The following is a 26125-nucleotide window of genomic DNA, read 5'->3' on the forward strand; positions in this document are numbered from 1 at the left end:
TTTATGAACCTAGTCTAACGGACTAATAAAAGAAAGCTGATTTTATATGTCCAAACAGTGTGGTAGTATGCTTTGCTAATTAGAAAACTAAGCAAACCCATCAAGGAAAGAGGGAGACTTCGATCCTGACGATTGAATGCCTATGGTTGGGTGGGCTCGATTTTTGTTTTTATTTTTCTTTTCCTACTCCAAAGGGTGTTTCCACCCTAGAGCCGTCACTCTGCAGAGTGGTACAAAATCGTCTTTCCACAGAAAGACACCATTCAGCCTAGGATAGGACCTTCCAATCCCTTGGGATTGGGCTGTATGTGATCGCACTCCGTCCGCGGTCAATAGGAAAATTTACTGGCTCAAAGCCCCTCTAAGCTCCCCTAAGCCTCAGGAGCCGTCCTACATAACATGGGCATTTACCACTCGGCCCTTTGCCCTCTCAGGTACTCGAGTAATCAAAATAAAAAACACCTACCTTCCTTGGGAGCGTAGGATCCCCACCCGCAGGTGAGTTTTTCCACACTCCACAGAGTGTAAGGGAGAATTGGGTTGGGGACCCCAATGTCCTGAACCACCATAATCCACAATTTGTTCAGCTGTGCAAGCCCGGAATCATAAGAGCCATAATTCATCATTCACAAATCCAAAAGCAGTCATAACCATAAGACATTTTAACACAGTTGTCAATGCGATGCATAGAATCTATCCTCTTCATCAATTTTCTGTTCCTTCCTAAAAAGCACTTGATAATACTAACGTGCTTTTACAAGTCTAAGTAAGTTATAACTGTTGGAGAATGGGATTTTTTCCAGGGATTCCTCAAAGAAAAGAAAGCTTTATTTTGGTCAGGTCCCATGGGAAGTTTCAAAAATTTTGTAGTGTTTGGATGTAGATGCATAGACACAATCAAGGAGTTACACTTTGTGGTTTGTTGATACTAGGATTTATGGTACAAAGTCATTGGCACAATCTCTAGAACAAACTTTGGTTTTGGGCTTTGCTTCACCTGTATGGATTATTAATATTACTAAGATTCTATATGTGATGCTTGGATACGCTTAAACTTTGTGGTTCGTTTCAGCATAGCAATGTTATTTTTTATTGTAATATCCAAGGATCATGTAGAGCTACTTCTAACTATTGCACAAAGCAAGTATGGATGCAACTACAATATTGCTACATGGTCATTGCATGTATATATGAGTCTATGTACTCCTAGATGCAAATGCATGTTTGGCCTTTTGTACATGCATGTAAGAGAGAGGGAGAGGGAGAGGGAGAGGGAGAGGGAGAGGGAGGGAGAGAGTGAGTGAGTGTGAATAGAGAGGGGAGAAGTGTAAAAGAGGTGAGAGATAGAGTAGAGGAGAGGGATAAAAGAGGGGAGGGAGGGAGAGATAGAGATTATGGAGGGAGAAGAAAGATAAAAAGGGAGGAGGGAGGAAATGAGGATGATAGATGTGAGAAAGAGAGATGGGTAACAAATATACAATAGAAGAGTCGCAAATGGAGGAGGGGGGTGAAGAGGGGTAGGGAGAGGGAGAAAAAGGCAAAAAATAGTGAGAGAGATTCGAGATAGAGAGAAGATAGTGAGCAAGCATATGGTTTCTTACACTCAAGGATACAAAATATGCATTTCTTATGTCTTTTGTTTATGGGTTAGTGCAATGTTATTTTCAATTGTAACATCCAAGGATTGTATAGAGCTACTTGTAGATATCATGCAAAATACGTATGGGTAAAGTTTACAAGTTTGGTACATAAAAGGCATTGCATACATATATGAGTTTGTATACACTTATGCAAATGCATGTCTATCCTTTTATGCATGTGTACACAAGAGAGAGAGAGAGAGAGAGAGAGAGAGAGAGAGAGAGAGAGAGAGAGAGAGAGAGAGAGAGAGAGAGAGAGAGTGTGTGTGTGTGTGTGTGTGTGTGAAAAGATAGGGAGAGATGTATAAATTGTGTGGGAGAGGGGTCGCAAACATAGAAGAGGCATAGAGTAGGGGAGGGAGGAAGGCATTGTGGATATACTCAGTGTTTTCAAGTGCATATGGGTGAAGCTGAACAGGATAAGAGGTTTTGACGATCTCACACTGATAGAATACCAAGGGGGTGGCCGATGTATGAATCTAAAGACCTCATTTGTTTTGTGACACTGCATTAAGGTATGACAAAGCCTTGAGTGGTTTGCATATGTTAGACCAGGTATTGTTGTTTTAATGTTAGGTAGTCTTTGTTGGTTGTTAAATGTGCTTGCATTTATGTTGTGGGCTTCTAAAATTTTAGACGTAAGAAATAGAGGAAATATTATCATGTCTCCTCCTGTACCATTAACAAGATGAAGAGTGGCAATGGGGCTTCCTTCGCCTCGCCGTGCTATATTGGAGAATGAAAATTTTCCCAATGATTTCTCAAAGAAAAGAAAACTTCATTTCGGTTAGGCCCCAGGGGAAGTTTAAAATTTTTTGTAACATTTGGATGCATATGCATAGGCACCATCAATGAGTGACACTTTGTGGTTTGTTGATACTTGAATTTGTGGTGCAAGGTTATTGGCGCAATCTCTAGAACAAACTTTAGTTTCGAGCTTTGCTTCACCTATGTGGGTTATTAATACTAAGAGTCTGTATGTAATGCTTGGAGACACTTAAACTTTGTGGTGTGGTTTATGTATCTTTCATTTGTGGTTTGTTTCAACATTGCAATGTTATTTCTCATTGTAACATCCAAGGATCATGTAGAGCTACTTCTAATTGTTGTGCAGAGCAAGCATGGATACAAGTTTACAAGTTTGGTGCATGGTCATTGCATATATATATATATATATATATATGAGTCTATGTACTCCTGGATGCAAATGCATATCTGGCCTTTTATACATGTGTAAGAGAGAGAGAGAGAGAGAGAGAGTGTGTGTGTGTGTGTGTGATTGAGTGAGTGTGGATCTAGAGGGGGGAGGTGTGAAAAGGGTGAGAGATAGAGGGGTTACAAGAAGAGGACAGTAAAGCATGTGATGTTTTTTACGCTCAAAGGTGACAATGTAACTGTGCAGTATGGAAGTGAAGCTGACATGTGATAGCATTAATATGCGATAGTGACTCATATGATGTTTTTGTGATAGCATTAGCTATTGTGCGCCCGCTTCGCTTCACAACATAGCGCGCGGAAGGGATGCTAGTATGATATAATACGGGACACATGAGGTGCCTCACGAGCAAACAAGCAGGTGCGGCCTGTCCCACTGTGGGGAGTCGGGACTTCATCTAGTAGTAGTTAAATGGGCTGGTTTTGTTTCTTTCTCTCTCCCACACACACCGTTCATATTCCTTTTTCCCTCGCACATAGACGATAGAAGCCCGATCTGAAGCCCCACCATAGCCAACCATAGCCATGCAGGTCCAATTGCTTAAGAATGTTTGTCTTATTGTGATGTTAGTTACCGCATACCGTTCCTCGCATTTATTATGAACGAATCCTTGTTCTATCTTTGTTTGCAGAAGACAGGCTTGCTTGACGGTGGTGAGAGCGATGATCTGAGGGATGCTTTGCTGCAGAAGACGATCGATGACGACGACGGTGATGGTGGAGGGAAGGGTATGCCAATGGTGGATTGGATGGGTCGCCGTGCTGACCATCGACAGGATTTGGGAGGTTGGAGATGCGCTCTCTGCGTTCTGGGTAATGATACTCCTCTCTCTCTCTCTCTCTCTCTCTCATACATTTTTACTCCATAATCTCTACCTGTGTGTGTGTCTCACTCTGTTTCCTGCTTCAGCTTTGAGAGTATCTCTTGGGAATCATTGTCTCCCTCAGGAGTTTGGCAGCCTCTCTGCCCACCAACCCACCCCTTTCCTTGCCAATGATAATAATAATAATAATAATAATAATTTGGGTGCATAGAATTTGGACCCTTTTCATATTATTCACTTTTTCCAAAAGTGCGCATCCCTTCTTTGAGAGAACGGAACCCCTCACCCCGGGTCCATCACGTATGCTCACTCTCTTTTCCTCTAAAGTCTAGATGTATAGTGTCTCCACAACTATCGCTACTTTCTCCAACTATTGATATGACATATTGCCAATCACATGTAGGCAAGCCTGTCATACAGCAATTCATCCACTTGGATGGATCATGGGTCTATTATGGTCCTAATTGGGACTTGTTGCTTCTTGGAAGTCGTGTCTCTTTATTTATAAGCACTTATTAATAATGCTTCTAAAGTTAGCACATATTGATGCTTCTAATTTCATCTCCTTTGTAGATGCAGGGACCTTTGGGCTCATGTACTCAGCGTTCTATGGAATCTTGGCGAACCTTGTGCTTTATTTGGTTAGTGTGTGGGGGCGAACCAATGCAGCTGCCGCCAATAGTGTGACAACTCTCATGGGATCTTCCTTTTTGTTCTCTGTGGTGGGAGCCTTCTCAAGTGACGCCTATCTAGGACGATTATGGGGATCGATTCTCTTCTCTATCATTTCTTTCATTGTCAGTATTCCACTTGTTTTTCTGGCTTTCATAATGTGAAAACAAATGAAATGTATGGTAGTGTCCTTGCTATAAAATGGGCTTTAGGAAATTGAAGGTCTTGTAAGGTTTTGTTTAGAGATTGCCTATGATAGAGTACTTGATGGTGTTATAAATGTCCCACCTATGTACAAGCCACTCTACCAATCTTCTTGTCCATCTCCATCCTTCAAAAATGGTTAGTGTATCAATAGTAAAGTGAAAATTCGTAGACCACATCGATTTTGCATCCATGCTTGGCATTCGAGATAATTGCACCATTATGGCTTTCTAGTTATAAGGGTTTGCTTGGCCATTGGCTTCTTAAGTCTTATGGTGGGGAGAAGTTAATGGTTCCTCCTCATTTTTGTACTTCCTTCATTTTCCACTTAGCTTTACCATGGAATACTACATCATATAGACAAGGGTCATCGGTACTAGGTAGTCAACTCACAAGCTATTGACTTGGATAACTTGTAGTTTCAAAATGTATACCCCTATTATAAAAATTAGTTGAACCAAGAATGTGAGAACTTAGCAAGAATGTAAATGAGGGTCTTAGTCTTAATGTACATGAATGTCTAATGGTAGGCGATTGTGAATCTTTTCTAAAAAAGCATATTAAAAATGTGGAAAATTGTACTCATACACTAGATTTGGCAAAATGACTCTTTACATCTTATTAGCAAAACATTTTTTAAAAACTTGTGTGTAGAGCTTTGTCTTATGTGGCTTGGCGACATCAACAACAAGTGAGACATTTCTACTATGTTCGCTGTACTTAATGGGACTTGCCTCAGGATCATCCTTTCCCAATTTGACTTCCTTGGGGGCAGACCAATTGGCAACACATGCAAATAGGGCTAGGTGAGTATTGACAAGCAAGATTTCTATAGGATAAGTAGAAACTTCTTTTCAACAATTTGAATGCTTTTTCCAATGCATCAAGCATTTAGACTCTTCGGGCCTTTTGAAACTATTGTCATACTTATGATGTAATAATGTGACACTTTTCAATAAATCATCAAATGATACCTAAGCATTTTGTTCTTGTCTTACATTTAGTCACCAATATATATATATATATATATGTTTTTGTTGGAACCCTTTCATTGAAGTAGCTCCACCTCCTTGTGGGGCTTATAGACTAAAACAATTGATTGCATGCCACAATAAGATATGTGTAGCCACATGGCATAGTAGGTTTCTTAGTGTGCTATGACTTTGGGTAAGGAATATCCTTGGCTTAAAACTTCTTTGTGCTCCTTTCACAAGCAAGGATGTCACCTTGCAATAAAGTCTATTTTTGCTTGCTAAATTGGTAGAGAGCAGAGTTTGAACATGCACACCGATAAGATTTATTCTCAACATTTTTTGCATTCTTCTAGTTTCCATTTTCCACGAACATTCTTTTTGAAGTGTGTTTGTAACTCCTCTCCCTTTTTGTTAGCATTGACTGTAAGGGCATGCTATGGTCACAGTTAAGGGGATCTAAGGGACGAAAGATGACTCATGTTAACTAATACTTTTTGGGTTTTGTCTTCTTTTGAAAGGAACTGCATCTTTTCCTTATTAGCCATCAAAATTAGCACATAAGAAAAATAAAAGCACTAGAATGAAAGCAATTGTCCGAAGTGTGCCTCTTGTGTGCTCTTGTTTTTTTCCTCTTTCATGTCAATGATATTTAAGTTATGGGTAGATTGGGGGTCATGCACATTCCTGATAGGCCCTTGCAAAATAACATTGCTAATATTTTCAATAACGTGAAAGTAACATCGATAAATTATTGGAGATATAATAAATTCACATTATCGCCTTGTTTTATTTTACAATTGGCACATTGGTTTTCATAAAATGTAAGTGTGTGTTTGTGATGACGTGGTTAGGTATTTTACAATGGTTGCAATGATGGTGAGCGTGGGGCAAATCTTTGCGACAACGGCAGTGACATACGTGGACAACCAAGGACTATGGGGGTGGGGCTTTTGGATGTGTGCCACTGTGGCAACTGCGGGGTTGGCCTTACACTTGGGCGTTGCCCGCCTTTGCCTTTGCACCAAGCCGTGTAGTAACCCCTTGACACGTGTTGTCCAAGTGTTCGTGGTTGCCATCCGTAGGCGCCACATCACCCCACCCCTCCACCCAAGCTCCCTCTATGAGACTTGCTCACCCCGTTGCCCTCAACTTCCCCACACTCCCTCCCTAAGGTATTTCTCTTAAAACCCTCATAAAGACTTATCACATTTTCTCTCCCTTCAACTCTCATGCAATTGTATAAATAACTACTAGGCACTCCAAGCCGGTGCTTCACACCGGATCTAGGAATGCTTGATAGTTAAGGTGCTTAGAATCATCGTGAAATATATTTATGGACCTTCCTTTGTCTTTTTATGCAATAGTAAGAATGCATATTAATATGGTCTCATCTCATCTTGCATGAGAGAAAATTTTGATGGTTTAGTGGGAGTTCAACTCCATGTATCACATATTCAATGGAGAGAGAGAGAGAGAGAGAGAGAGAGAGAGAGAGAGAGAGAGATGCCCTCTTCTTTTCGTGACAACATGTGTGCTTCACCCCTAAGTAAACGTGATATTACAAAAGTCTCTTGTATTTCTCAACCTAGATATGTTTCAGCCCAAACTCTAGTAAGAAAGGTATTCAATAATCTCTTTTTACATTTTTATTTTTCATTTAATGTGTTGTTACGTCTCTCTAAGGCTACGTTTTCCCCAATTTTTGCGAGAGGTTGTTGAATTGAATTTAGTTTTAATTTTGCGTGGGCAGGTGCCTAGACAAAGCTGCAACGTTAAGAGCAGGTGAGAGCAGCCAAGCCAGCGCTCCCTGGGCGCTGTGCACGGTGACGCAAGTGGAGGAGGTGAAGGGCCTGTTACGTGTCATCCCGGTGGGCCTGGCGTCGACCTGCGTGGCATCCATGACAGCTCAAATCAACACGCTCTTCGAGGAGCAGGCCGCGCTCACCCACACGGAGGTCGCCACGTGGCTCAGCATAGCGCCTGCGTCGATGCACGTCTTCTCCATCGCGGGATCCATCCTCACGGGGTTGGCCCACACGACCCTTTGGCAGCGCGCCACGTGTCTGCCAGGCAAGCGTCCTGGGCCCACCTCCCTCCGCGTCCAGGGCGTGGCCATGGTGGTGAGCATGGGCACCATGGCCGTCGCCGCCGTGGTCGAAGCCTACCGCCTGCACGCCGCCCATGCCGGTTGGGCCATCTCCATCCTTTGGCTTGTGCCTCAGAATTTCCTCCTCGGTGTGGCTAGCAACCTCATCTACTCAGGTAACATGGCTTCCCCTTTTGCCGCACGAGAATTGCTTTCAAGCGTCAATGGTGTCCGTAAGATCACTTATTCTCTCTTTTTTTCAAAACTAAAGTAGTTTTCTTAGAAATGATGCGGTTGATATTGCAGTAATAAGTGAGGAAATTATTTACAACATTATTGAAATGGAACAAGCAATGGCCTAGACTCCAAGGACATACAGGCTGGGTTCAGCCTGGCGGCTGCGGCTGTGCCTTCGGCTTCACTGATCACACAAAGGAGGCGGAAGTTTGGTCACGGTTTGCAGTGCTGCCGCCTCCTTCTCAACCCAGCCAAAAATAACTTCTTATGAAAAAAAGCTTGCATATCCAAGTTTTAGGGCTTAAGAGCTGTGCCCCATGATTTGAATGGGGCTGGCAACCGCAGTTAAGTGCCAAGGTCACACTAAAAAAGCTTTGATCACGACGACAGTGAGGAGAGAGAAAAAACGGTGCTTTGCTAGAGGAGGAGACGTTGCAAATTCCAATTATTTCTAACCACGTCTGCTTCACTTCCCTCTAAAAGTGGAGGGACTACATCCATTGGGTGAAATCGCGAGAAAAGGGCTGATCCGGTGGGCCTCTCAGTTTCCTTGGGCTTCATGGACTCGCCTAGGTCAATAGACCTAGGTATGTCCTTACTCTAAGTTTCCTAAGAGCTGCCATAGGCATTCTAGAAAGGCTCCAGCTATGTCCTCCATGAGCATCCTCCTACCTTCTTTACCAAAAACAATAGCATTCGTCCTTCGGAGGAACTTTAGTGTCACACCATGCAAAGCATTGATGAGTTTTCAGTTCTCCCCAACTACTCTCCCTCTATCATCAAATAAGCCGTTTTCATTCCAAAAGTCATCCTGCAGGTTTGCAGTCTTTTAACCATCTCGAGTCACATTTAGACAATTGGAAGGGATTGTATCCCAAACACTTTCTAGGTGCCTTTTTCAGGTTGACAGGTTTGAGAGGGGAACTCCTTCTTCCACATAGTCGGACACACCTGCAAGAATATTTTGCTTAAGGATCTAACAATGTGCCTGCCTTTGTTTCCTGCATGCCCACAATATTTTGCCACCCGATGTTGCCAAGGATTTGAGCAGGTTTAGATCCCTGATGGAACTTGAAGTAGGCCTCTTCGCCTTTCATCTCTGGATCACTCTCATCAACCATTCCTCTTTATCGATTAAGTTGTACTAGAGTTCTATCCAATCATAGTCCGCCACTTCATGGTTTCTCTAAGTTGCGATGACTTAGCTAGCTTCTTGTCCCCCAAGATTGGGGCCAAAGGAGGATCATATGCATGAGGGCTCAACCATATATTGAATAGAAGTGGCATGTTTTCCTATCTATCTTAGGCACCAATCCCGGAGGTCTCTCTCAATATTTCACACACGACTTTGGCCAGCATTTGTGCAGATTTTGTTGATTGAGGTATCAGTGGAGTGTAAAATCACTTTGCCAACTTGCCTTGTAGCTTATCATAGAACCATTTGAACCTCAGGTACATGGAGATCCCAACACTTATGGGGCACCCAAGATATCTTATCATTTCTCCCAGCTTGACAAGCATGAAGCCATAGTCTAGTAGCCATTGTCAGGGCTCCCTCCAACCTTGCAAGATAAGCTTGGTTTTTCACTGGTTCATCTTGGATGTTGAGAGGGGTGCAAAGGCTTCATAGACCTCGAACAAATCATCCACTGATAGCTTCTCTCTTGTCACAATGCTAGCATTGTCATCCATGAGGCATTGGGTGGTAAAATCCCCCCTTCGGGCTTTGGTAGACCTCTGATTACGCCAGCTTGCACCATCTTGTCGATCTTCCTTGGTAGGGGATCCGTGATGAGGGTGAATAGGAGAGAGGGGCTAGTAGGCATCCCTACTCGATGGATCTCCTTAAGACAAAGGAGTTATAAGTAAAACTATCGATATTAATAGGAGCTGAAACACTCTAAACAATGCCCCTACTATCCCAATAGACAGGTGGCTCAAACTTGAGAGCGTCCAACACCCCATGATAAGGCCCAACTAGCATTGTCATATGCTTTGTCCAGGTCCATGTTGACCTCAACTTGCATGCTCAAGGCATGGTCCATTTTAAATATCAAATTGGTCACAATATCATTTATGTCCCTTTTGTAGGCAAATCCATGGTGCCTAGGGTGGATAATCTTGGCCAAGAGATGCTTGCCTCTGAGAGAGGGCCTTGGCAAGGACTTTGAATATGAAGTTGAGCATTATTAGAGGCCTCAGTGGTGGAAAGGCTTATTCCTGATCATAAACTTTGGTGTCAACTTGATTAGTCCCTTATCAAATTCCTCCAATAGATAGCTAGACTCCCTTGTCCGATTCACCATATCCACAAGATCCTCAAAGGCCATAAATTAGGTGCTGACAAGCCTCTACCAAGAGGCCATTAGGGTGGGTGGCTTTCCATGCTTCATCATGGCCATGACCATCTTGATATCCTCAAATAAGAAGGGCCTTTCAAAAAGTAAGGCCTCTTCTTGCAGAATAGGCATGGCAACATTCTTAGCAAGCTCACTCAATGTAAGAGCAGAATCCTAACTTTGAGGTGAGAGAAAAATGACAAAGAAAGAAAGAGCTTGTTGAACTGCGCAAAATCGTCCAAGCAGCTCGCCTGCATGAATGCAAGGAGCTAAACACCCCTCGGATGGACACGCTGAGGAGGGGGGATCTCGGAAGCAATAGAAGTCTAATGATTCCATGGAGATGGACTGCGCTGTTGTGGTTGCTTCTCTTGGTGAGGACACAGTTGAGCTTGAACGGAGACTTCGAGAGGATTCAACGCCAAGAAGAAGGCTGCCCTTGATGGGTCGAAGCGCATTCTACGAGTACCTGTGGCCTTCTCCTTGCCTTGTATCAGGCAGAGGTATGCTGAATATGCCCTTTGTAGCATCTACGTGTTCTTCGTGGGTAAACCCCCCATGGAAGAGGAGTATGCCAGATGGTTCTATGCCACCTATGGCACCAAAGCATGTCTGGTGCAGTACAGGTTTGTGGGGAAGGGGTTTTTGCCTTGGTTGCTTCAAAGGCTGAACGAGATCTTGTACTTGGCTCTTCAGTTGGGTATAAAGGCAACATCGTCTACACTATGCCTTGGCAAACCAACTTCAACCCTGAAAAAGTGATGCAGACTGAATGTCCTGTGTGGGTTAGCTTCCCTTCTTGCATGGCTTGATGGAGAGGTGGCAGTACCGGCAGAGGCTCTTGGCAAGACCTTGTACGTTCCGTCAGTGGTAGTGGCGAGTGGTGCTATCAAGGTCGATAAGCGTGCTTGCATTCTGTGGGATCGGATGAAGCAAATACTAGAATTTCTTGAGCTCATTGACCCGAACAGCATGGACCTGGCGGTGGATGTATGGTTTGGCTCCTTTCCTGATACTTGTTTTCTTTTGCAGGGAAGCTGGACACAATGCCTAAGAGTGTCCCAAGAAGGAGAGTACTGCCACAAGTGAGCAACCCAAGAATATGGGAAGCAACAGCAGTCAAAGACTGATTAAGGTACTAGTGCTGAGGTGGGGGAGAAGAAGCAGCCTAGTCAGATTGAAGACATTAAGGGCAAAGGGAAGGAGAAAAGAGAAGAGCTGAGCAGCAACCAGCAAGATGAGACATGCAAGAAGTCGAGTAAGGGAGCTATGGATGGGAAGGAGAACCCTGTACTTCAAAAGCATAAAGATGGGAAGGCTAAGAGGAAAAAACCATCTCTCAAGCAGCTTGTGCGCAAACTGCTGGTGGACAGAAACATCTTCGCCATCCTGGATGAAGAAGAAGAGAATGAGGATACCGAAATCATCATGTATGAATAACCCAATGTAGAGATTCACATCAATTACTTGGAACATCAGAGGCATGGGGAGTGCTGCCAAAAAGGATGCTGTTAGACATATGCTAAAACAGATTTGCAAGAGGTCAAGTTGGGGGTGGATGAGGCAAGAAAACTTATCTACAAGGGGTATCATTTGTTGGGAGATTATTGCAAGCAGGGTCGAAGAGGTACCTTAGTGATCATCAAGGAGACTCTAATGCCCAAGGTAGTCCTTGCAGGAGGTGATGGAAGCATGCTTGCTGTAACGGTCGGATCAGGGGGGAATAAACTCTTGCTGGTTTCCATTTATGGCCCTAATGCCTCTGCTGAGAGGGCTGCCCTATGGAAGTGCTTGGCTGGTATTGGTGGAGATGAGAATGCAATGTTAGGTGATTGGAATATGGCCTTGCAGGAAGAGGTTCGGTCCCATGGCAAGGGCACGATGATGGTGCAAGAAAGAGAAAACTAGAATGACCTGGAGGTAGAGCAAGAATTAGTTGACGTGGCCACAATCTTCAGTAGGGACAGCGCCCCCCCCTCCCCCCGCCCCCTTTTATGTGGCACAACAAACAAATGGGAGGTCACTGGCGGGCCGCAAGGCTTGACACGATTTACCTCAATCATGGTGGGTGGTGGGCAATGTTAGATGTCTGACTCAGGATGCTCTCTGAATATGCTCTCTCTGACCACACACCCCTTCTCTGTACTCTCAGGCTAGCCACTGTGCAATAGGATGGGGAGGGCCCACCATTATTCAAGTTTAACACCTCTTTCTTGCAGAAAGAAGCATTTTGTGAGCAGCTCAAGGCTGCATGGGTTGAGAATAGGATTGCTGCGAAGAGTCCTGCACAAAACTGGGCACGGAATATGAGAATCATCACTGACCTTGCCAAGTAGCATGGCAGAAAACAGGATGCAGTGAGATGGGAAAAGATGGGAAGGTGGCAGTCATGCAAGAGAATGCATACTGCGCTCACTGCGCGTGCAGCCAGATGACCCTATCTTACAATGTATGTTAAGGGAGGTGGAAGGATTCCTAGAAACCCTATAGAAGCATAAGATAGAGGCAGCCAAGATCCAATAGCATGCTTTAGAGCACTTAAAATTAAGAAGCAAAGGGAGCTGATCACCATGATTGACAAAGGCAATGGAAAGATCTTAAAGGATAGTACAGAGATTGCCCAAGCTTTCACTACACCTTTCCTCTATTGTAGCCTGTAGCCTGCAGGCTCGGAGGTTGATGTGCCTCACGATTATGATGCTAAGCTGGCAGCATTCCTACAATCGAGTAGGGACTTGGTCTCTCAGGGGGAGGCTGCTATGCTGGGTTACCCTTTCTTTGAAGAAGAGCTGAATTTTGTGGTTGACAAAATGGCTAGGGGGAAGTCACCAGGAATCGATGGCATTCCGGTGGAAGTGATTCAATCACTGTGGAGTGTATGTGCCTCAGATCTCTGCAGTTTGATGAACAAGATTAGAAAGGAGGGGAAGATCCCAGCATCCATGAACCGGTCTTAATTAAGCTGGTCCCAAAATCAGTTGACAGGGTCAAACGATGTTGAAGAGCTTGAAGTGGAAATACGTAAAATAGAGACAGTGGAAGGAAAATACTTAAACCTAAGGGCTCAATTGGAACCCCATGATTGTGAAAGTTTGAAGAAGTATTGTGAGGGTAGGTTGGAGGATTTGCTTGGTCATATAAGGACCTTAAGGGTGTTAAAGCTAAACTTTGTCAACATTATATTGATTTGGAACCAGGCACAAAACTTGTATGTCAACATCAACAAATAATAAATCATGTGTATGCAGAACTGGTGAAAGCTGAGATTACTAAGCTTTTAGATGCAGGATTACTTGGTAGCTAGAGGCCGCTCACGATGTTGGGAGTAGGCTGTTAGATATGATCAATGCCCCACCCTCATTAGGTGCTACCAATGATCCATGGTGCTCAAAGTTGTAAGGCCCCCATTATGAGGAGAAGCCAAATGTGAGCCCGGACATTGGTTGAGTCCTGACTTGTATATCAGATGAGGTCTATGTGACTGGATGGCAAAAAGGTGACTGTTGTGGGTCTAATCTTTGGGTTAGACGGAGTGGTTAAGCTGGTAGCAACTCGAGGCACATTGCATTGAGTTGCGTGGTAAGGGAGTTAAAAGGGGCCCCTATTGTGGGGTCCGGGGGCCGCGGAAGCGGCCCCTGGGTGGGGGGTCCCAGGGGGGCCAGCGGCCCCCCTGGCGGGGGTCCGGGGGCAGCGCCCCCGGCCCGATGGTAAAGGGAATATTCCCTGGAATATTCCTTGGCCGACTAGTGGAGGCTCATATGGTAGGTCGGTCAGCACGCCGACCTAACGACCTTCGCGGGCTATAAAAGCTAAACCCCTTCGCAACCATCATTCACTCATCTTTCACCCAGTCAGAGTTGTTGTTCCAGCTAGCCTTAAGCTCTTTACCTATCTTCTGTCTAGATTGCCATCTAAGCTTCACATAGTGAAAGCGCACGGGTGGACAGAGCCATCTTTGTATCAGTTGTTTGGAGTTAAAGAATTTACTGATTCTCCTCTTATCTGCTGTGTACTCTCTATCTCTTTCTCAGATTCTGTTCGCTGCGTCGTGTAATATTTTACATAGGCTATAAGATCTATGCCAAAGTAGTGGCATACAAGATTAAGTTTATACTTGGTAGGATACTTCACCCACAACAACATGGATTTGTTCAAGGTCGACGGATCCATGATGCGATTCTAAACTTGATCCTGTCAATCGATCATGCATTAAGCTTGGGGTCTGACTTTGTACTTATTAATATGGATTATGACAAAGCATATGATTGGATAGGATGGTGATTTATCTTGGAGGTCCTTAAAGCTATGGGCTTTGGGAAGATGTTCCTGTAAATGGTGGGTGCCTTATTCACCAACGCCTTTGCTGTTGTACATGTCAATGGAATTTTGTCTCCCCCTTTCGACATCAAGAGGTCTATTAGACAGGGATGCCCAATTGCCCTGCTGCTATTCGTTGTCATTATATGGACCCACTGTTGAGGAACCTAGAGCTGAAGGTCTAGCAGGGCACAATCAATGCTCTTTTAATCCCTGGTGGCAAGCACTTTGTTGCACAATTTTTCGCTGACAATAATTCAAATATAGTGAAGACAGAGCAACAGTCAGTCAGTGCGCTGCTATAGGTATATGACAGGTTTTTAGAACTGTCAAGCTCTCTTATTAGTCAAACAAAGACTGAACTGGTGTATGTTGGCTACAATGAATCCCCCCCTTGGCTGCTGAACCTAGGCTTCAAGCTGATCAAGCATGGGCAAGTTTTTAGATATCTAGGCTGCCCTTTAGGGGTATGCCTAACCATGAAACACAGGGCGGAATGGATGGAATCAAAGGTCAAGGCCAAAGTTGAGGCATGGAGAGGAAAGCAAGTCTCCTTTCTTGGGAAGCTATTGGTGATTAAGACAATGCTGACGTCCGCAATCATCTTTCTAGCCATGGTCCTCCATTTTGGCAAAGCTACATGGATGAGAATTGAGAGACTTTTCTCTGTAGCCTTGTGGGATAAGGAGACTCGTCAACGTGATTGGAGAGCTATTGCTTAGCCTTTGATCACAGCTAGAGAATCTGAAGGTGGGCTCGGCATTCCAAACTTAGCTCTTAAAGCGTGATCCCTTCTGTTCAGTCTCTCCAAGAGAATGGAAGGGAGTCAACCATGGGTGCTCCTCATCAAGCACTGGCTAGCACTAAATAGAAGCAAGAACCTTGGGCTCCCCAACCTTTCCTGGACTAACACCCTGCTAGCGAGAAAGAAGGTAACCATTTCACAGTCTCATAGGTTGCACAAGGTTTAGCACATGCCTAGTAAGAGGTGCTCAGTACAGCCAGTTGGATAAGGGCACAAGATCGAAGGGGTGACTCTTCTCTTAAGCAAGTAATCTGGACATTCAAGGAGGCATTTGATCCTCCACACAGACCTCTCCAAGGGCCCCAGCTCTCCCAGCAACTTGCCAATAGAGGTACGAACAAATGTGAGGATCTATGGGATCCAGGTAGAACGGAATTCATGAGCATTGCTAATGTGGTAGAGAAGTTTGTCCTCTCTAGCGCTGAAAGAGGCTTTTTTGTAGGCATAATGGGCAGGCTAAGGTCTGTTTGGCCTACCTCTAAGGTGGCATTAGAGGGTAACATTACCAAGTTTATGGCTAGCCCAATAGGTAAGGTACCGTGGAAATGCAAGAGCAGTGAGGATTTTGTCAAGAAGGATCCTTCCCACATACTTCGTTGTCATGGGATTTTATGTTTACAGTGTGAAAAATGGAGATGCTGTGGATCATGAAGGACTGCATACTTGGTCTACAAGAGCTACAGGGTAGGTCACAGGATAGAATGCAATGACTCCTTAAGTTCATTTTTGCTTGGAAGTTACTAAGTTCAACAAGTCAACTAGGGTTGAGCACGGGACATGGAATAAGACCTGGTAGTGACTTAGGTAATTGAAGTGTGTTTGTTTGATAACTTTGAGTTGTGTGGGAGTGAACAGGGCCTTTAGCATGATTTGCACCAAAATTTGCGGGCGTGGCCTGCAGGGAGAGTGCTAGACCATAGGAGGAGCCTCCAAGGCATGCAACTGAAAGTTCCACTAAAAAACGGGCAAGAGGAAGGAAGGGAAAAAAAGGTGTATCTGTTGTAGGCATTTTGGGGAGAGAGGAGGAGAGCTATGGTGCTGTCTTGAACAGGAAAGAATAGGGAATCCATGACGAGCAAGGTTTCTTCTTGTTTCATCTTCATGCACAGGGCTTTTGCCCAAAGCTTGAATCTTGCACTCGGGATCTAGTGTACACATTGGGGCAGCCAAAGGAGTGATTTTTCTTGGTCTATGGACTGTTTTGGACTGATCAAAACTGTCATAAATAGGGAAGCCCACAGTCCACTCAATTTGGAGGAACTTGCAAGTGATCTAAATGCATGTATGTATTGGATACAGTCCCTTAACAGCAGGGCAACCTTGGACATTCATTAGAGGAGCTTATGATTGGATTTGTATGCATTTTAAAGCCTTGATTGAGGGCTGGAATACTTTGTTATTGACAGGTTATTGATAGGGCTAAAGTACTTCATTGGCTTTGATAGGGATTTGTCAGAAGTAATTGATTTATGTCCTAATTGCAAAGGCTTCTACCTCTATTAGATTGAAGCTACATGTACTTTTGATGTGGATACCTATAACAGTCAATGGATGACAGGAGCATGGATCATGGATTATGTTTATGGGTTATGTTATGTATTTGTGTATGAGCTAGGCTATTGTCTCAGTATGTCTTGGGCTTCGAATCCCCCTTGTTTGGATGTATTTGGTTATGAGCTATGATTATGAGCTGTTGTCTTCCATGAATGACAGGATGCTGAAATAAATTGACTGGATTCACCTCTATCAATTTTCTTCTATATCTTCTATTTCTTTAAACCCCTTCTCTTTCGTCTACTTCTCTCCCTGAATCTCCCTTCACCCTATTGTCTCTTACCCTTGTGGTAGACTTTCGATCCCAAATGCTGTCAACAGTGGTGAACCCAACGTGAAAATTGGCAGCGGGTGTGTAAAGATAGGGGATTCTGCAGGTTCAAGTGGTGGTGATGCTTTACAACAGATGATTGCTTTGTTGCAATAGCAACAACAACAGTAGTTGTTACAACAGCAGATGCAAACTCGGGAGGAAGTAGAAAGAATTGATTCCTTAGTTGTGAATGCATTGCAGGTAGTAGGACAGGAATTGATAGAGTTGAAGGGTCAAAATGTTTTGGCCTTCATCTGGATGTATGAAGAAAATATATTGTTTCATGGGGTACCACAATATGCATGAAGTTGGTATTTCTCTTGTTTGGCCATGCATGCATTACATGATCGGATTAATGAGCTACATAGAAGAGATGCTGATTGGACAGCTTTTAAGAAAGCTTTGAGAGGAGTTTTTTTTGGAAGATGCCGGCTTGGTAACTAAAAAGACGTTTACAAATTGTATTGAAAAGCCCAATAAAGGGTTGGCTACTACAGCTTTGCTTCGTGAATTTGAAAGTCGGTATACGCAGTTGGATGCCAATGAGTAGCAATCATTAGAGAGTCAAAAAATTGATTTGTTTTTGAAGGTTGTAGACCTTGTTTTACAGGGAAAGCTAACTGAATGTTTAGAAGATCCCTCTTCTGAAACGGGGCTGAAATCAGATTGGGCTAATGTAACCGAGGCAGTGCATATGTTGGTAAAGAGAGAGAGAATGAAATTAAGATGGGGTATAGGTACTACACCTGCCAGTGCTTAGAAGGGGGCTGAAATTACAGCTAAGGGGCCTGTGTCTATGGCTGAACAATTGGTTATACTTGTTGGACGGGCTCTTAAAGGTGATGCTGTGGATGAATTAATCAAAGGTATGCGTGATTTGAGGTTGAATTTGACAGAAATCAATGCAAAGGTCGAAAAGATGGATATTAAGGTAGAAGAGAAGGGTCGCGCAACAGCCCAAAGGCCGTATAGAGAAGGGATAAGAGGAGATGCATCTGGTACGACAATTTACAGCATGAAAAACGAGACTATACGGCCTACCATGAAGCGGAAGCGAAAAGGTTAGTCTTTTGGAAAGATGGCAAAATACATGCAACAGAAACTAGACTTCCAATAGAGCCAAATCTTGGAAATGGTGATATGCAGAGGAGATTAGAAGAGATGGTAGCAAGGACAACATTTGTGACCATAGATGCAGCCACATATGGATTGAGAATTGAAAGGGCTGATGAAGCTCGTAAAGGAGGCATGGCTAAAGCAAAATCTCAGGTTTGAATGCAAGCATTAGATTGCATGGAAAAGGGAAAAACGACAAAATCTGAATTGGCTGATGCAAGTCAGAGTATAGAGGAAGATCAGGATGGAGTGCATTAGTGGATTCATTTTCAGCCTATGCTTATTTGGCCAAGGTTCATAATCAAGAAGCTCATATGGAAGAAAAGAGAAGAAGAGATGAGGACACTGTTGGTCCTTTCTCTTAAGGCCCATCTAAATGCATAATATGAAGTAAAATGAAGTAGCAGAAAGAGGCTGAAAAAGCTATACTTGAGCATACTATGGAGGATACATCTTAAGAGAAGAAATAAGAAGGGAATAAAAGGGGCAAGTAGTTCGATTACAGGTTACAATCGGATCTTGAGATTGCCACAAACCTTAAAAAAGTCTTGGAGGAAGGCATGCTTGGCAGTAGAGTGGAATTCACAATTGGCAAAGTTCTTGGAATCACGAAGCATGAATTTCATGATGCAATCATTAATATGCCGAAACGAAAAAGATAGTTTGATGGTGAAGTTTTGCAAGCATTGATGCAGGTTGACAAAGACATAGAGAAACAACTTCAGAGAGAGTATGATGATTCATGTAATGCTGTTTTCGAGCAGGCTGATGTTGAAAATGGGCCAAATGGGAGTGTAAACAATAAGCTTGTGACTGAAATTGGTCTTATGGATAGCAGTAAGCATAGAGAGAATGCTATGTATAATGGGGATGTCCATCAACAAGTACATGAAGAAGAATATACTCATTTTATTCCAAGCAGTCATTATTCACGAATGCATTGGGCTCGTGCTACAACATAGACAATTGTTAAAGTGGGAGAAAGAGAGACGCCTTGCATAGCTCTCTTGGATCATGGTTTTGAAATCAATGCTATGGCACGCAGTTTGTATGAGAATGGAGGTTGGCCAATTGATGTAGATCTGGGATGGTGCATGTGGGCAGCCAACAATTCATCATGGGATATTTATGCAGCTTGTCCGAATGTACCCGTGACTATTGGAGATGTTAGGGATGAATATCATTGTTTTGTACAGGATTCATGCAGTTATCCGGTGATTTTGGGACAACCCTATATTTTGGAATCAAGGCTGGAAACAAAAGCCTTGGATGATGGCTCATCATATGCTTAGGTACGAAGTAAAGACAATACAAAGGCGGTACAGTTTCTCACTGTGTGTGTGAATCATCCCCGTAATCGGGATAGGCTACGGGATAATCCTATGCCACCTAATGCACGAGAGTTTAAGGGTTTTTAGACAGTACTGGTGTAAGTGGAGGCTATAGCTGTGCCTCTAGGAAAATCATGATGCCTCCAAGAAAGGGGGAAATTGTGTTTGTGTCTGGATTGTAGGAATGGACAGCATGTAATCTTGGCAGTTTTAAGAATATTTCAGCCATGTGCAGGGTTGAAAAGAAATATGTAGGTTGGGCTGAAAAAGAGCTGAAGACATATGGTTTGATGGCTGCAAATGAAGGTATTTCAAGGCTGGTTGATCTGGATACTATAGCTGAAATTTCTGCAATAATTAATACTGAAAACAGGGCTGAAAAAGAGGTTATTTATGTTGGTACTGTAGACATATATGAAGTCATTTACAAGTTTGCTGAGCACGAATGTATGGGCTACAACATGGGTTGCAAAATAGGGCTGAAGCAGGGGTGGATACGAAGTACAAAACAATTGCAAAGAAGATTAAGCCAGTGGCTTTACTTTTGCCACATGAAAGTGATGGGTTGGCTGAAAAAGTGTCTCAACAGCCTAGTTTGCAGGATTTATATGGAGTAGGACATAAATTTACAGTTGAAACTTTACAAAAGCTGAAAATTGGTGATATAAGCTTTCTTTTGCCTGCAGAAAGAGCTTGTTTCTAGTAGATGTTGGCAAGACATAGGAAAGCCTTAGCGTTTCAGCCGGATGAAATTGGATGTGTTGATCCCATAGCAGCTAAGAAACACATTTCTTTGAATTTGAAACTTATGAAACGTTTCTTAAAAGTACGAAACGTTTCTGAGAGTAAAAAACGTGGGCGCTTTTAACCTTTTTATTTTTTTGGTGAGTTGGAAACCAAAACATGGTTTTTTTGACAAATACTAATGGGCAATGTTAAACATGATGATGATGATGTGTAATGACTTGTAAGGGCTGAAGATTTTGGATGAGAGACTTATTTTTTTGTGATTTTGTTTAGTTATTGGACTTTGTCAATCTAGTATCTATTCTTGTCTTGAGATTTGAATATTATACGACTTTAGTCTCATTTATGAGTTATTTATGATATATTACGATTCATTTTTGATTTTGACATTTGGTCGGTTTGTTTTGAAATGAGAATCATGATATTGCAACTTGACTCAGTCCATATTATAGATAGGCTATTTACATGTTAATTTCAATTTTATTTGTATGATATGTATGAATCATAATTTTTGAGTTCTAAACTATAGTATAGCTTGTCCAAAGACTAACTTTGATATAAGCGACAAGTCAATAATGGATCATGGATATGCAACGTATAATGCATTATTCTCAATTGACTCTATTATCACTCAAGCTCAATTAGCCATTCTTTGTTTATAAGAGAGTTCCATAGAGGTTTAGAACTTTTTTCCCTAGTCAAGACTAATAAAAATCCCTATATAAAAAGACCCGCGTTTCTTATTTTACCCCCCTTGAAAGAAATTTACGAAACACGTTTTTGACGTTTCGTTTCTAAACATTTTTGACGTTTCTAGCTGCTATGGTTGATTCAACCATGCTTGCACCTATGGTAATCTTTACAGTATCTCATGTGCTATGGAATTTAAAATCTATTCCAGTACCTCGGGCATATTTGCCTTAGCTGTTAGAGCTTTTGAACGAGAAGGTGAGGATGTGGATTTTGAAGCCTTCTTTAGCTCCATATTCGAATCCGTGGTTTACTGTTCCAAAGAAGAATGATGCTTTGAGGTTTATATAGGATTTACAACCAGTTAGTAAAGTCACCATAAGGAATGTTGGATTAGGCCCGATAGTGGATGAATTTGCAGAAGCATTTGCAGGTAAGGTAATTTACTTTATGGGTGATTTATATTCAGGATATGATCAGATCCAGCTTGCATTGGAAAGCCGGGATATCACTACCAGGAAGACACCACTTGGGTTGGTTAGGATGTTTGCGCTTCCACAGGGAGCAACCAATTTAGTGGCGCATACGATGAATGCTATGCATAAAGTTTTGAGGGAGTATATTCCTCAGTTGAACTTACCCTTTCTTGTTGATGTGCCGATAAAAGGGAGTGATCTCCATGAGAAGAATGAAGAGCTGAATGGGCAGGGATGTAGAAGATTTGTGGCTGATCATATTGCTGATTGTGACAGGATTTTGAGCCGTCTTGAAGAAGTGCATTTAACTTTGTCAAGAGAAAAGCCAGTTTTTGGAGTGGAGGAAGTATTGGTTGTTGGGCATATGTATGGACCATATGGAAGAAAACCCTCACTAGTGAAGATTGATGCCATAAGTAGGATGCGGGAGACATGTTCGAATGTATTCGAGGTGAGAAGATTTTTGGGTGCATGTGTCTTTTACTTAATATGGATTCCGCATTTGGCTTATGTGGCTGAGAGTTTATATCAACTCTTGAGAAAAGGGCAAAAATTTTGGTGGGGTAAACAACATACAAATGTAGTTTAGAAGTTAAATAGCTTATTGATTTTAGCTCCAAAACTAAAGAGAGCAAATTATGAGAATGGGTAACCTATCATTCTCACTGTGGATACAAGTCTAATTGGCATTGGTTGGGCAGTGGGTCAAGATGATGTTGATGGGAATAGGTATGTCATTCGATTTGGAGCAAAGGTCCTCAATGATCAGCAACTGCGGTATTCTCAAGTCAAAAGACAACTTTGGTGTGTAGTGACAGCCCTCAAGTATGATAGGGAATATTTTATGGGAGCTTATGTAGTGGTAGAGACTGATTGTCTACCTCTATTGGGCATGATAGTAAATTGCTCAACTCCTGATATTGTCATGTTACGGTGGATTGCATATATAAAGTCCCTTAACTTTGATTTTCAGCATATTGCAGGTAGAGAAAACCCTGTGGCTGATATGCTTTTACGTGCAAGGTTTGAAGATGAAGAGGAGTTGATGGAAGATGAAGAGGACGACATGATAGGTGCTGAAAATGACTTTATGACAGCAGGGAATGAGTATGCAGCTATTGTTACTTCAGATACAGATTTGAAAACAGCAAGTACAACTATCATAAATGCAGGTACAATTGGCATAACAACAAATACAATAGGTACAACTGTTGAAACAAGGATTTCAGCAATAAGAAATGAGCTTTCAGCCATGAAGAAGAGATGGGCAACAGAGAGAAAGAATCAACAGTGTTATGCTTTAGTGAGAACACAATTTTTGGAAGAGTTGTATGAGGATGATTGGCTGAAAATAGGCCAATATCTCGGCCTCATGACAAAGAAGATTGAGTGGTCTGAAATTGAATTCAAAAGGATTAAAAGAAAAGCTTATGGGTTTTTCTTGAAAGATGGATGTTTATGGAAGCATGCAAAGAAAAAGAGAGGAGCTCCAGTGCGTGTGTTGGAAGATAGGGCTTCTCAACAACAGGTGATGAAGGAGTTTCATGAAAGCTTATGGGCTGGATATAGAGGAGTTTGGGGCACATTTGCCAAGATCAAAGAGAAGTATTGGTGGTAGAACATGTATAAAGATGTGGAGCATTATATGGAATCATGCAGTGTTTGTTAGATGTATTCCATGGTAAAGCATAGGGATGGGTTGCAACCGACTTATCCATTGTCTATGCATTACAAATGGGTAGTTGATTTGGCTACCATGCACGAGAAGACTTGACAAATCAAGTGGAAGGTCGAGCTCTTAATACAAAGACTACCCAAGTAGTTTGCAAGTTTTTATTGGAAGAAATCTTTTGTAGGTATGGTTTGTCAAAAGATGACGTACCAGCAAGACAGTAGGGTTTGCGGGGAGGAACACGGAGTGAACTCAACAAACATGGAGAAGAGAAGAGAAGAGAGAAGAAACTCTGATGAATGGAATGATAAAGATCTGAATCATGGAGTGAATGTGATACAAGCGAACAAGGGTGCCATAGCACAAGGAAGAAGATGAAGACAACCACAAAGCACGAATGGCAATGTCCTCTTGAAGGGGTGTGAGGGCAGTGGAGAGGTTGGAGAGAAGAGGTGACGGACTGAATGAATCAGCCATAAGGAATGAATGAGAGAGTGGCCTATAAATAGGCAGAGTCAATCTAGGATGGCGTTCCTTTTTTGGACTGCAAACCCTAAACACAAAAATGCAAACTATAGGTGAAGGGTTTCTCAACACCCCCTCTCAGGCCCAAAAAGGGGAATAAGAGAAGAGTGATGTGAAGATGGAATGCTATATGCTGAAGAATACTCATGCAGCAGGTGCCACTTGGTTAGTGTCTCTCGTGGGAAAATTGTTCACTTGCCCAAGCGCCCTAGTATAAAGATGATGAAATTATGCAATGCATAGGAGGAATGTTGGACTTTGTGTGGTGCCAATAACCATAAGGATATGCCCGTACTCGATCTTAGGAGGTGGCTTCATGCTTACCAAGGGACGAAGAAGATCCACCCTGTAATTTGAGAATACCACTCGAAAGGAGACCTTTGAAGATAGTCAGGAGACTGGATGAGTTATAGAACCCGAAACTCAATCTCAAGAGAGAAGCCACTAGCTTCGTGACTCCGTGCTGGAAGGGATACGAAGGCCTAGCCACCAAGTCACTGTTGAAGACCCAAGGGCTCTGATCAAGGTAGATGCTCTAGATCCTAGGTATGAGTAGAGGAAATGATTGCTCAAAGGAGAGCCACTTCTCGAAAGTGAAAGGCGGTGTTGTGGGAATAACTTCATGGCACATAGGGTCCCTCTCTGAATTCGAAGGAGTAGAAGTAGTATCCCTCTTTGAAGACAAAGGAGAATTGGAAGCCCCCTCTGAGAGTGAAGTAAGAAAATCCCCCTCTGAATCCCAGTCTGAGAGAGAAAGGGAATCCAACCACTCATGGCTCACGGAGTGTGAAGCATTTGATGACAAAGGAAGTGCCGTTGGTTGTGCCGAAGAAGGTATGTCGGGCTTGAAAGAGAAAGCTGAAAAGCATCCGGAAGTGGTCTCTCGAACCTGAGTGGAAGAGGGTGGGAAAGAAGGAGGCTCAGGATGAGCCAAGGGTGGGGAACTATCACGGGCTCTTAGGAGAGTGGGTTGTGGAGGAGATGTGGGCCGTGGAAGCCACTGTACCTGGAAGTGGGTGGGAGAAACCTCCACGCAGTGGGGTGGTCTCTAGGAGGGCTTATTGTCTTGGAAGGCCTTAGAGCCTCTGTGTGCTCAAAAGGACTTAGTGCGCGTCGGATGCGGCTTATTGCCTCGAGCATAATACTCTAATAGCTGATGCAAAACGATCTCTGTGGCCTAGAAATGAGAGGTGGCACAAGGAGTGCTTGGTGGAAGATGTATATACTTCGAAGGAATGGGGAGCAAAGGTTGAAGTCAGCACTCTTCGGTGGGATGATCGTACGTGCCGCAGTAGTAGCACCCAGTAGAAGGGTAATCTGTCGGTGAAGATGCCATGGTACTGGTGTGGCAAACTCAAGAAGGAAGGGTGGGAGGGAGAAAAAGGATATCTCCCAATGCACAACAGAAATGATAGAGAAATCAAATGTTGATGTTGAACCCACCACCGGTCTTTCTCTTCTCTGATAAGGAGGATCTTTGTGGGAAAACACAGCCAAGTAAGGTTGGATTTGATCTAAACAATAGTGCAAGAGAGAGAAAGACTAAAAACGTAGGTGAGGAGAGAGAAAGACTAAAAACGTAGGAAAAATGAGCAGTAGCAATCAGTATGCTGAAATCAGCTCCGAATAGTGTGTGGTAGGTTGGAAACATGTACCATACTGTTATAGACAGCAATGGGTAGCTTGGACCATGATGTTCTCCGCGTACGGGGTGTGGGCAGCAAGTTGAAATGCCTGAAATGTGCAAAAACGAGATTGTTTTTTGAATGGAGAGTGATCAGCAATAGTTGCTCTGCTGTAAATAGCTGCAAATTGTGGGTGGAAGTGTCAGAGTGCAGCGATGCGGAAGCGTGGGACCAAGACTGAGAGAGAGAGATAGAGAGACAGTGGAAGATGAAGATCTGCTGTATAAAGTGTGCTGTATACAAAGATATGCAGATATGTACACGAGCGCAGTGCGCGGGACTGCGTGTCTCCACCTCGAGGATGCAACCTGCTGTTCACCTCGAAGTCCGCTGCAGTTTACATGATCTCCAGCTTGTGATCTGCAAACAGAAAAGTGTGGAAGACTGTGCAGAATATTGGCTATAAATAGCCAGCCAGAATGCGCCCAGAAAAGCAGGTCGGTTGCATTAAATGCAGCCGACTGATCGGTACAGGTTAGACTGCCACGTGGCAGTCCGACTGGTCAGTCGGACCAGTCTGCCTGTACGGCCAAGCCAGGACCTGATATCGCTAACACCCCCTCTCAGAGCTTGGACGGGGCAGAAGCATGAGGGATCTGGCATATCTCCGATGTAGAGCATGGGGAAGCGCCTTCGTAAACAAATCTGCAAGATTGTGCTCTGTCTTGCAGTACTCCACAGCTATGGTCTCATCCAGAAGCTT

The 26125-nt window shown here is 43.2% G+C and overlaps 1 protein-coding gene across 10 annotated transcripts in view; it reads left to right on the forward strand.

Moving 5' to 3' along the window:
* Positions 1–3231: 3231 nt before the first annotated feature.
* LOC148019603 (protein NRT1/ PTR FAMILY 8.3-like) overlaps positions 3232–26125 on the forward strand; it is a 124395-nt gene continuing 101501 nt past the window's right edge. For 6 of the 10 annotated variants that reach the window (XM_087699700.1, XM_087699697.1, XM_087699701.1 and 3 more), the window contains exons 1-6: positions 3232–3386; positions 3488–3668; positions 4253–4476; positions 5210–5361; positions 6381–6701; positions 7280–7791. In XM_087699700.1, the coding sequence (XP_087555826.1) occupies positions 3381–3386; positions 3488–3668; positions 4253–4476; positions 5210–5361; positions 6381–6701; positions 7280–7791 (1396 nt within the window). In that variant the 5' untranslated portion in view covers positions 3232–3380. Of the gene's footprint in view, positions 3387–3487; positions 3669–4252; positions 4477–5209; positions 5362–6380; positions 6702–7279; positions 7849–26125 lie in introns of all 10 variants that reach the window. The other 4 variants (XM_087699691.1, XM_087699692.1, XM_087699693.1 and 1 more) reach the window with 4 other exon arrangements.

Source organism: Lygodium microphyllum, chromosome 19 (genome assembly GCF_053477565.2).
Source record: "Lygodium microphyllum isolate KBCC chromosome 19, Lygodium_microphyllum_v1.1.10, whole genome shotgun sequence".
NCBI lineage: Eukaryota > Viridiplantae > Streptophyta > Polypodiopsida > Schizaeales > Lygodiaceae > Lygodium > Lygodium microphyllum.